Raw genomic sequence first — 12,744 nt, 5'->3', positions numbered from 1 at the left:
GGCAGGTTAAGAAATCTGCCCGTGATCCCATAGCTAGTAAACAACAAAACTAAAATTTGAAGTTAGACATATCTTTTTCAAGACGCCTAGATATATTTAACATTTCACTATTATGTCATACAATATCTTTATGTTCCAGATGGGGAAACTGAGGCCCACAGTAGTGAAAATCTGCACAAAATCATGTGTAATGGAAAAAGAATTAGACTCAGGATTGCCTGATTGCAAAACCTACATAGAAATACAAGACTCTGGGGGTTTTGTTTTGTTTTGTTTTGTTTTGTTTTTAGCAAGAGAGAGACAGACAGACAGGAAGGGGGAGAGATGAGAAGTATCAACTTAAGGTTATGTCACTTTAGTTGTTCATTGATTGCTTCTCATGTGTGCCTTGATTGGGGGGAGGAGGACTCCAGCTAAGCCAGTCACGCCTTACTCAAGCCAGCGACCTCTGGGCTCAAGCCAGCAACCATGGGTTCATGTCGATGATCGGAGGCTCAAGCCGGCAACCTCGGTTTTAGAACTTGAGGCCTCCACATCCCACATTGATGCTCTATCTACTGCTCCACCACTGGCCAGGCCAAGAGAGTGTTTTTATTGTCAATGGTACAAGTATCTATTTTTATTGTTAAACTCTGAAAAATTAGGGGGCTATTGAGGAGCTCTGCATCTGGACTACATAGGCTCATTACTATTTCTGTTATCCATTCCCTTCCGTCCACACTCCCACATTTTTGTGTAGATTTGATTCTAACATTTTGATGAGATGTCATATTATGTATATACATTAAATATGGAAGAACAGAAGAAAATTGAGGTATGAATAATTTTAACACAAGGAACCTTTGAAAGAGTTTGAATTAGGTAAAAAGAGATAAAGTTAGAACAGTAGTTATTTATTTGCTTTCCTTTCATTTTTAATTTTGTTCCAGAAAGAATTTTAGACAGGACTTCAAAAACTAGCTGTTGTCTTTTCTCTTTTGTGCCCAACTCAAATGTAATCATTCTTATGAGTTTTGCCCTGGTTCACTCAGAAGAAGAGCATCTGCTATTGATAAACACCTACAGGAAAAATGTTTCAAAAATGGAAAGAATAAATATAAGGAGGATCCTGGAAAAAGAGGGATTAAAGAAAAATAAATGTCCCATTGCTTTAGAAAGTATGTTGTCTAGTTTCTAACTCTTGCATTGTGGCAATCTCTTTTTCTTTGCTAACTCTTAGAAATTTAATCTATAAGAACACAAAATTAATCTAGCATGTTAGAACTGAAAGAATCTTCAGAAACCATCTGGATTCATAACCTGCTCATTTGTGGGATGAGAAAACTGTGTCATAATGACACCAAGAGACGTTCCTATATTCCTTGGAAAAAACTAGCTTGTAAAGTCAAGTTGCACTACCAGACTGTATGCACTTAATAGACACATTTGAAGAACCTGAATGTAACTTTCAATCCTGGCTGCTAATTAGACCTTCCAACAGTTTTAAAACAAAGCTAAGCCCTACACTTGACAAATTTGCATCTTTGGGGGTAGAGCCAGGCATCAGTATTGAAAGCTCCTCAAATGATTCTCTGTGCAGCCAGGGTTGAGAACCACCTACACACCGACATAGGTATGGAATGTTCTGCCCAGAGCTCCACTTGGAGCTCAGGCTTGGACTTCCACTAGGGGCGCTTTTCTACTTTGTCCTAACTTTCCAGGAAAGAGCCATAGTAATAGGAGCAACTGGCTGTTACAGTGAACTTTTCCTGTACATTAACCTTCAAATTCCAGTCTATAATTTTGAATACCAAACGATTCTTAAATGAAAGTGCTGTTTCTTGACTTTATTCTTCTTCTAAGACTTGTTTTAAACTTTTGCTTGAGATATAAAGGAGAGCTAGAAACTCTCAATTTGTGCTATTTTTACACACACACACACACACACACACACACATGCCCCAAATATACTAGTATATACCAGTAAAATAACAATAATTATATAGGAATCCAAGGATGAAATCCATGTAAAGAAAATTAATTTTATTCTATAGTTTGCATGCTAAAGAACTGGAACAACCCACAGTGTTGTAATATTTTACATGCACCTTGGGTTGTCTCTTTAGTTATGTTTAAATGAATTCCTCAGTCATACTATCAAGAACTTATTTGGTAAAAAGTGGAAAAATCAACCTTGATTTTAATAATATGAATAATCTTGTTAAAACATATCATTACATCCACCATAAGACAAGTGAGACTCAAAATATTTTGAATACTATCCTCAGTTTTATCAGCTTGCTCAAAGCTGAGACGGTATTAAACCTCATTAGAATTTCTTATAGGCTGTGATAAAAGCAGAGACTCTTAGGTGCCTAATTGAGGTTCTTTCACATTATCTGGATCAAAATAAACAAGGAGAGTGCTGACTCCAGTATTGATCTTTTCCTCTTTGTAAGGAACTTATTTTGCATATTCCACTAGGGAGCACCTAGTCCAGAACCAAAAGGATACAGAGGCATTAAGTTTTTAATCCAATATTCCACCCCCTGCTTATTCAGCAATCACTTTTCTTTCAACAATGGGAGCCAGATATCCTGAGGGGAAAATCCTGCAAAGCTGTGGTGACAAGAACAGTTTATTTTTTTTTTCTTTTTTTTTTTTTTTTCTTTTTTTTCTGAAGTTGGAAACAGGGAGAGATAGTCAGACAGACTCCCGCATGCGCCCGACCGGGATCCACCCAGCAGGCTCACCAGGGGGCAACGCTCTGCCCACCAGGGGACGATGCTCTGCCCATCCGGGGTGTCGCTATGTCGCGACCAGAGCCACTCCAGCGCCTGGGGCAGAGGCCAAGGAGCCATCCCCAGCGCCCGGGCCACCTTTGCTCCAATGGAGCCTCGGCTGCGGGAGGGGAAGAGAGAGACAGAGAGGAAGGAGAGGGGGAGGGGTGGAGAAGCAGATAGGCGCTTCTCCTGTGTGCCCTGGCCTGGAATCGAACCTGGGACTTCTGCACGCCAGGCCGACGCTCTACCACTGAGCCAACCGGCCAGGGCAAGAACAGTTTCTTTATAATCTTTAGTGGTACCTGAAAAACTAGCTCCTACCTCTTACTCACAAATCAGTCTCGACTAAGGACAGCAGCTTTACATACAGAGAGAACTGATCCCAGAACATGGGACTATTCTCATTATCCAAAGAGAATGAGAGCTGTAGGCTCCCTTCTAGAATGTCAGCGATGTTTTTTGATACATTTACATAATAAACCCGAATGAAGATGGAAGGCTTCATTTTGCATATGTCAGCTTTACTAGCAGTTTTCTGTTTGCTCTCAGATTTTTATTGCAAAATGAAAAAAAAACAGATCAGCAAAAGATAAATTGTATTAGTGGCCTAATATTTCCAAGACATGTAAAACTTTTATTATTTTGAATTTCTTATTTTTATAGTCTTTAAATTATACCGATATAAATAATGCAACTGTGACACTTATTTATTTATTTATTTTTAATCTCATTGGACACTTGCTGGTTATCCATCAAGCACAATAGAAGTAGATTTGGGGTTATAGAGGATGTTGGAATTTTTACTTCACATGACAATTTTATTTAAAAACAAATCTCAAGAAAAAGTGGAATATTTGAAGCATTTTCAGACTGAGTGGTACATGCACATGACAGCTTTCCTTTGCTAAAACCTAATGACACAGATTAGATTCCTAATCTAATCCACATTAAGAATCAAAATTGGCATTTGTGTTAGTAAGTGATATTTCCTTTAATTCAGGTAGGGGGGAGGAAGTTCTTTTTAACTCCACTGAGAACCCAAGTATTGTTAAAACAGGATGTCTATCTAAGTTGTCTGTTCTAATTGGCTTCTTTTTCTTTCAGACATGCATGCCAGGATTTTATCGACTGCGCTCTGGGCCGGGTGGCCGCACCTCTGGGCCAACCCTGGGCACCTGCGTTCCATGTCAGTGTAACGGACACAGCAGCCTCTGTGACCCTGAGACCTCCATATGCCAGGTATTCACCTGGGCCTTTCTTGAAGCAAGTCCGTGTGTTCATCTCTCTTTAAACATGTTCAAATACCACTTGCAGAGGCCAGCTAAACCTCAGGGAGCATGTGTGTGTGAGTGTGTGTGTGTGTAAAATGAAACATGCAGACAAAAATACGTGTTTACCTGATTATACATTATTAAAGTAATTAAAAATTATAATTGGTAAAACTACTACTCATGTCAAGAAATGGAATATTAACAGCTTCTTAGGACAACACCCAAGGACACAACTATTTATGTAGAAATCACATGAGGGTTTTTTCAGATTATAAACAAAAATAAGCTTTCTATGAGAAATTTGAAAATTATAGAGAAGTATTAAGAAAAAATTAAAATCATCCAAATTTAACTTAAAATAAACACTTAATATGTTAGGTATTTCCTAGCAATATTGTGCATGTGTTTATAAATATGATTTATATAATACCATAGGTTCAGTTTGTGTTTTGCTTTTTAATTGTACAAATTGTGAGCATATCACATTGCTAGCTATTCTGTAATACCCTTACAATCTTTGATAGGATATTCCACAATGTATCTATTTCCTTTAAAATTCTAGCTGCTCTTATTAGTCAGTTAGTAGTTTTTTTGGTATGATCCTATTGGTGGCAAAACGGCACCAGGTGTTAAATAGGTGGAGTCAAACTGGACTTTGGTTCAGCAACCTCAGTATTTAGTTCTGACTAGAAAAGAATTCAGAGCCAAGACTCAAACTATAAAGGAAAGTTTATTTAGAAAGTCACACCATAGCCAGTTGGCTCAATGGTAGAGCATTGGCCCAGCATGTGGAAGTCCCAGGTTTGACCCCTGGCCGGGGCACACAGGGATCAAACTGCCCATCTGCTTCTCCACTCTCCTTTCTTTCTTATCTCTCTCTTCCCCTCCCACAGCCAAGGCTCCATTGGAGCAAAGTTGACCTGGGCGCTGAGGATGGCTCCATGGCCTCCGCTTCAGGCACTAAAATGGCTCTGGTTGCAATGGAGCAATGCCCCAGATGGACAGAGCATCGCCCCCTAGTGGGCATACCCCAGTGGATTCCAGTCTGGCACATGCAGGAATCTGTCTCTGCCTCCCTGCTTCTCACTTCAGAAATAAAAAAAGAAGGAAAGAAAAAAAGTCACAGAGGTAGACAGAGTGAGCTGTAGAAGAAACAGGCTCAGGAAACAAGTTAAAGAAGCAAAAGAGGGACCCGTGGAGCTTAGGAGAAACAGAGCGGCATGGAAAACATGCTTAGATGAAGGGGGTGGAGAAGGACCTGAGCATGCTCCCTAGAGAAAGCCCCCACACACACATTGGGTCCTTCATTTTAAGGGCTTTTAAGGACAGGGATTTTAGGTGTTGTCCCAGAGGAGGATCTCGGTACAATATTCATCAGCTCTCCAGGAGCGTTCTTTCAGGGTCGTGTCCTGTGCTGATTGGTCATCACCAGGCAGGGGGTCATTAGTCAATACACCTGGTCCTGATGTCAGCCATGGTGTTGCATGACTGGTTTGCTGTTTTTCTGGGCCTGGATCTGAAACACAACAGAGACCTAGATGTATTCGGTGTGGATCAGAATCGCATTGTCCTGCAGGATTAATGCTTAAAGGCTATTCTTCGGCCTCCTTCTTTGTTTCCCTTCTAAGAGGGTTTAATCCAGATGACTAGCAATATGCTAAACCATATAACCAGTAACATGAAAGGTCAGGGGAGGGTTCAAACTGCATGACCGGCAATATGAAAAGTGAGGGGTCTAAATCACATTACCAGTGACATGCTAGGGGACGAAAGGTCACCCTGGGGGTGAAGTCCTTGTTTTCCCAATTTTGCCCTCCTGGGCACCTGGGAAATTTTGCTGGGCACCTGGGGCTGTTACCTTGGTGACTTTCTGTATCTGGCCCATCGTCTTTGCTCTGCTCTTGTCTGTCTAACTGCCTACCACACTCCTACTAACAGCCTCCTCTCCCGCCACTATCCTGCCTTAGAACAGGCCAGGCTATTAAGAAATTCAGGTTTCCCGTGACACTACTTAGAGTCCCCCAGACTCTATGATCCCCACACAGCTCTGGATATCTCCTTTGCTAAACCCAATTTTCTAACTCTTCATCTCTGAAACCCTTGCATCGAGCCTGGTGGAACTCCTGTTCACACGTCAGCAAAATCCCCGCATAATTTCCCTTTTCCTTTAATGGTGTCTTCTCTTTTCTTGCCTGTGACACTCTGCTTTCCCTGCAGTGCTCTCAGGTGGAAGCCACTGTTTTCGTTCAGAATCTTCATTCCCCTGGACTGATGCTGGGTCAGGTGTCCTTGCTTCTCATTGCTAGTTTCATATTATTATCCTTTTCCCTCCATAGCAACACCCAGCTTTGAATCTCATGCCACATGTATTTGCCTATTATACCTGCTTGCTGAAGTCATCTACTAACCCTCAGATTACCCATCACAATTCTTAAAGATTTTCCCTCTGTTCATTGCCATTCACTCAGCATTACCCCTATCATAATTCTTGGTGATTTTAAGGTTTATAAAATTAACTCCTTTATGCCCTAAACATAGGGGTCCCCAAACTACAGCCCACAGACCACATGCGGCCCCCTGAGGCCACTTATCCGTCCCCGCCACACTTCCAGAAGGGGCACCTCTTTCATTGGTGGTCAGTGAGAGGAGCATAGTTCCCATTGAAATACTGGTCAGTTTGTTGAATTAAATTTACTTGTTCTTTATTTTAAATATTGTATTTGTTCCTGTTTTGTTTTTTTACTTTAAAATAAGATATGTGCAGTGTGCATAGGGATCTGTTCATAGTTTTTTTTTATAGTCCAGCCCTCAAACGGTCTGAGGGACAGTGAACTGGCCCCCTGTGTAAAAAGTTTTGGGACCCCTGCCTTAACATGTAGTTTCTTGTCCTCACTATCCAAAACTTGTCATTGCCTGGAATTACAATTCTCTGTAGTCTCAAGGTCAATACTCTTCTTTGACCCCCATCTTTTTTGTCTCCAGTTTACTTTTCAATACTTGAACATTTTTAGTCACTATCTATGCTCACACCTTTTCACTGTTTCTTATCTTTTTCATGACTTCACATTATTTTTTAAAAGATTTTCTCTATTGTTTTTAGAGAGAGGAGAGAGAGAGAGAAAGGGGTGGGAAGAGGAGCTAAAAGCATCAACTCATAGTTGCTTCTTGTATGTGTCTTGATGGGCAAGCCCGGGGCCTTAAACAGGCAACCTCAGTGTTCCAAGTGGAGGCTATATCCACTGTGCCACCACAGATCAGGCAATGCCTTCACTTTCTTAAGCAGCATAGTCATCATGTTCCATTGTATTACTGTTTGCATCATGTATTTATCTCCCTTGCCACTCCATTACTTATTTTTACTCAGTTAATTCCAACACTGGTTAAATCCTACTCCTTCACACCTGTGCTTTCGAAGCTGAACGTGGCTCTTGAAAACATAGACAACTATGTTGTCAAGTCTCATCATCAATTCATTGTCACTCACTTCAAACAGACCCTTTGTGCTGCTCTGCAAGCATGCCCCCTTTCTCTAATCTCTTTCCACTCCCACATTCCTATATGATTATTCCATACCTTCCCTTCCTGCTACAAGCCCCAAGGCTCTCCCCCTACCTCTTCTTTAATTAATTTCAGTTGATGGCTTGGCATCCTATTCATTGAGAAATGAGAAACCATCAGAAGAGAACAGGAGCCCCCAGTACTACATACACCCACCTTTCTGTATCTGTGCCCAGTTACTCTGACTCCTCTACTACTTTGGATAAATGGCTTTTATTTCTAGAAAAGAGCAAGTGTTTTATACCTAATGGTATAGAGCCCAGCCCTCTCTCCAACTCAAGGACATCACTGCCTATTCCCTCCCCTCCCCTCCCCTCCCCTCCCCTTCCCTTCCCTTCCTTTCCTTTTTCTTCCCTTTGCTTTCCTTCTTCATTATTACTTTTTAGTTCTTCTTCTATCTTAGAAAACAAAAACAAAAAACAAACTCTTGTCCCTCTCCTCCTCTTCCTTTTATGACTTCATTCCTCTCTTTCCATATAATGAAGAGTTATGTATACTCTATCTATAATTTCTCTCCTGCCATTCTCTCTTGAGCTATGAAAATCAGGTCTTTTCTTCCACCACTATCCTGAAATCAATGACTAGTATTCAGCCATCAGTCTTCATTTTGCTTAATCTATTAGCAGCATTTTCTACTCTGAATCACCCATTCTTTTCCAAACTTTGTGTTCAGTTTGCTTCCCAGAACATGATATTCTAGGGATTTTTAAATGGGATGTCTGCTCCTTCTCAGTCTTTGCTGTTTGTTCCTCCTTACCTGAAATCTACACACTGGTGTTCCTGGAATCAATCCTGGAAGCAATTTGCCTCTAAATACATTCATTCTCATGATGATCTCATCCAGGCACATGCCTTTCAATACCTGTACTGAGATCCCATAATATTTACCTTTGTTTCTATGATTAAAGCTTAAATCCAACTCTAAATTTTCTAGAATTTATTGTGGTGCAGGGAGGTAATTTTTCTTCAGATATACAGTACTTTAAAGAAACACTTTATTTATTGATATTTCCTTTTCTCTTTGATATAACATAGTGTCTAAATATATATACACAAATTTGTTTTATCCATATGTTGGTCAAATAAGTTTATAAATATGATATATAATATGATTTGCTCGGTTATAGTTTACATTGGGTGTAGGGGACAGGCTGTAAGCAGGCAGGGTTGTTATACCCTAAGGCTTAGTTTTAAGACTAAGCCTTTCCCACCCTAAGTGACTTTGTATCAGAGACTTCCTTGCTTGTATATTGGATTAAAGGTTTGGATTTCTACACTATAAAATAGGGTAGAACAGGAGCTTTCTCTCTCTCAGTTCCTGAGACTAGCATTAGAGAGGAGAGCAGAGAAAGGCCACGTGGGGAGAGGAGAAGCAGCCAAGATGGCAGAGTGCTGAAAGAGAAGCCAGTTTGTGTAAAGTTTGTGCAGAGAGAAGGAGATGGGGAACAGAGGTGAATAAGGCTGGTGAGGTAGAAACCTTTGACTCTAGGAAACTCGGATAAGTTAGTGGCTTTGGGAGCCCTGAATGGAAAGGAATTGTTTTCCCACTGTGTGTATTTCTTTCCCACTGGGTACAAGCTAGGATTAAAGCTAATGGTCCACCAGTTCTTGGCTCCATTGTTTCATTACCATCTGTCCGAATCAAATGCGAACCTGCACGGGTCAGGCAGCTGTGATGGTAGCCGTGGCTACTGGCTTTACACCATAATAAAATATGTTTAAAGAATTACCTGTCCTGTCTTACTTACCTTTTAGTTCTTATTACTGTGTTCTGATTACCTTTATTTTATACTAAGTTATAATATCTGGTAAAGCAAGGCCCTTTATTATTCTCCCTTTTCTAATTTTCTTAATTGGATATGTTTATATATTCTTCTGGATGAGATTTTGATTTACCATTTCAACCTTTTTAAAATGATAGTAGAATTTTTATTAGAATGCCATTAAATCCATATATAAAGAATTAGTATCTTTACACTAATCAGTTATTGTCTCTCAACCCAGGAATATGATCTCTTGTCTATTTAAACATCTTATGTTTCACATTAAGCTGTTTTAGTATTACTTATATAGGTTATGCACTTCTTATATTAAACATATCTGTGTATCTTACATTTTCATTTCAATTTGGAGGGCCAGTAGTCGCAGCCGTCAAGGCTATGCACATGCAGGCTCACACTGGATTTGGACAGATGGTAAAGAAACAGCGGAGTCAAGGAATGGTGGGCCATTCCTTTATTAATAGTCTTGCACTGGCCGATGAGCAAACACACAGGGCTTCCAAAGCCACTGACGCATTCTCCAGTTCCACAACCAGGAAAATCTTCTGTTTCTCCTAGAATCAAAGGCCCCACCCATCTTGTAGAGCTCGCAAAAGCCCCTCACCTCTGGCTCCCCATCTGCACACCTCTTCCTTCTCTGCCAACATGGCTTCTTCCTCAGCACCCTGCATTCTCTCTGCTCTCACTCTGCAAACATGTCTTCTTTCTCCTCTTCTCCTTCTGCTTCTCCTCTGCAAAACTTTCTGGTGCAAAAACCTCTCCTCCAGCAAACATTAGCATAACAAGGGCCCTTCTCAAGCAGGAAGGTAATTTGCAATTTCACTGACCACAGATACCTGGCACTGCCCAGCCCTCACTGCAAACTATAAAGGAGCAAACAGATACCATATATACAAACTTATTTGACCAACACAATGGTTAATGCTACATTCTTTGTTTCAATATACTCATTAAATGTTCATTACTGGTAAACATTAACAATAGATTTATTTATTTATTTATTTTTCTGAAGTGAGAAACAGGGAGGCAGAGAGACAAACTCCTGCACCCACCCGACTGGGATCCGCCTGACATGCCCACCAGAGGATGATGCTCTGCCTATCTGGGGCATTGCTCCGTTGTAACTGGAGCCATTCTAGCACTTGAGGCAGAGGCCATAGAGTCATTCTCAGTGCCTGGGCCTCCAATGGAGCCTTGGCTGCAGGAGGGGAAGGGAGAGACAGAGAGAAGAGGGGGAAGGGTGGAGAAGCAGATGGGTACTTCTGTGTGCCAGGTCTGGGAATCAAACCTGGGACTCCACACACTGGGCAAATGCTTTACCAAGAATATATATAGTTTTAACATGTATTTAATATCCAATTACTTTTTTCAGTTTTAGAGTTTCTCAGTTTATTCAGCTAGTTTTATGTCTGTGGTAGTATTATTTGCAAATAACTATAACTGTACTTTTCATTGCCAGAAGCTTTATTTAATATAATAATTTCACTTTTTTTGCAATCGTTAAGTCTTCCAGAAAAGGTTAAATAGAAATTTAGTCACTTCCTATCTTATTTCTGATTTTAATGTGAATGCCTCAAGTCTTTCACCACCAAGTATAATGCTAGTGGTTAGTTTAAGATAAATATTTTTTATCATGTTAATAACACTTCATTTGTGGCTTCTTGATTTCTTTTTTCAATCAAGTAGGATATTAAGTTTATCATATGCTTATTTATGAGGAGTGTAGTAATGGTGAAATGTAAAATATAATCATATATACTTTATGCCTTAAATATAATAGAATGATTTATGATAATATTGACTGGATGAGTAATTGACTGATTGTAACCATACTTGAATTCCTAAAATAATTATTGCTTGGTTTCAGTGTAATATTGTTTCACAAATCCGCTGGCTTATAAAATTAAATAAACAATTTTAGGAGGGGGATGGGTTAATTTATACATTTTTTAAATCACCAATAATAAGCTCTCCTGAACCTACAGAAGACAATACTGGGGGAAGCTTTAGAGAAGCCAGACCAGGAATCAAATATAATCTCTATCACTTTTATCTGTTTATTTTTTCACTTTACCTTTATTAAATATATTGGGGTAATGCTGGTTAATAAAATTATATGTTTCAATTTTACTGCTATTCTATAATACATCATCTGTCTATTGCATTGTGAGTACACCACACAGAGTCAAATATACATTCTTCAGTGAGGATTAAGTATATTTATTTTTCTTATGCAATCATAATTGCTATTTTTTAACAGAGTTATGTATACTTCTTTATTAATTTAGAAGAATTCATGAAGCATGAGGTTTAATTTTTTTAGGATAAAAGTTGTTGTCTATATACTGTCCTCTTTTGGATCATTTGGCTATTATAACTATTTTTTGTGCCATAAGAATCTTTTTTTTTTTTTTTTTGTATTTTTCTGAAGTTGGAAATGGAGAGGCAGTCAGACAGACTCCCGCATGCGCCTAACCAGGATCTACCCAGCATGCCCACCAGGGGGCGATGCTCTGACCATCTGGGGCTCCACTCTGTTGCAACCAGAGCCATTCTAGCGCCTGAGGCAGAGGCCATAGAGCCATCCTCAGTGCCTGGGCCAACTTTGCTCCAGTGGAGCCTTGGCTGTGGGAGGGGAAGAGAGAGACAGAGAGGAAGGAGAGGGGGAGAGGTGGAGAAGCAGATGGGCGCCTCTTCTGTGTGCCCCGGCCAGGAATCAAACCCGGGACTCCTGCATGCCAGGCCGACGCTCTACCACTGAGCCAACCGACCAGGGCCTGTACCATAAGAATCTTAAGTGCAAATCTAGTTGTTGTTTCTTCCTCTTCCTCCTCCTCCTCCTCCTCCTCCTCCTCCTCCTCCTCCTCCTCCTCCTCCTCCTCCCCCCCCCCCCTCCTCCTCCTCCTCCTCCTCCTCCTCCTCCTCCTCCTCCTCCTCCTCCTCCTCCTCCTCCTCCTCTTCTTCTTCTTCTTCTTCTTCTTCTTCTTCTTCTTCTTCTTCTTCTTCTTCTTCTTCTTCTTCTTCTTCTTCTTCTTCTTCGTGTGTGCCTGTGTGTATGTGTGTGTGTGTGTGAGACAAAGAGAGGGGTGGGGCAGGAAGCATTCATTTGTTGTTCCACTAAGTGGTGCTTCATTGGTTGCTTCCTGTTTGTGCCGTGATTTAGTATTAAACTTGGGTTTTTTGGTTCAACACCAACCAACTGAGTTAACTCTTCAGCACCCAGATCTATTTTCTGAGATATTCCTAGAGGAAGTGAAAATTAAATAAATATGTATACATCAAATATGCAAAGCTATAATAAATTGTTGTGCTCTGATTTATATATTCTTTCAGGAAACTTACAACTTTTGAATTTAGGTAACTTTGTTCATC

The 12,744-nt window shown here is 40.3% G+C and overlaps 1 protein-coding gene across 4 annotated transcripts in view; it reads left to right on the top strand.

Annotated features, from left to right (window-relative positions):
• Positions 1 to 12,744, top strand: part of LAMA2 (laminin subunit alpha 2) — a 627,903-nt gene that overhangs the window by 435,091 nt on the left and 180,068 nt on the right. For all 4 annotated transcript variants that reach the window (XM_066373271.1, XM_066373270.1, XM_066373269.1 and 1 more), the window contains one exon: positions 3,867 to 4,001. In XM_066373271.1, coding sequence (XP_066229368.1) covers positions 3,867 to 4,001 — 135 coding nt within the window. The remainder of the gene's footprint in view (positions 1 to 3,866; positions 4,002 to 12,744) is intronic.

This window comes from Saccopteryx leptura, chromosome 3 (genome assembly GCF_036850995.1).
Source record: "Saccopteryx leptura isolate mSacLep1 chromosome 3, mSacLep1_pri_phased_curated, whole genome shotgun sequence".
NCBI lineage: Eukaryota > Metazoa > Chordata > Mammalia > Chiroptera > Emballonuridae > Saccopteryx > Saccopteryx leptura.
The sequence above is the reverse complement of the archived record's forward strand: the minus strand, read 5'-3'. Positions and strand labels throughout refer to the sequence as shown.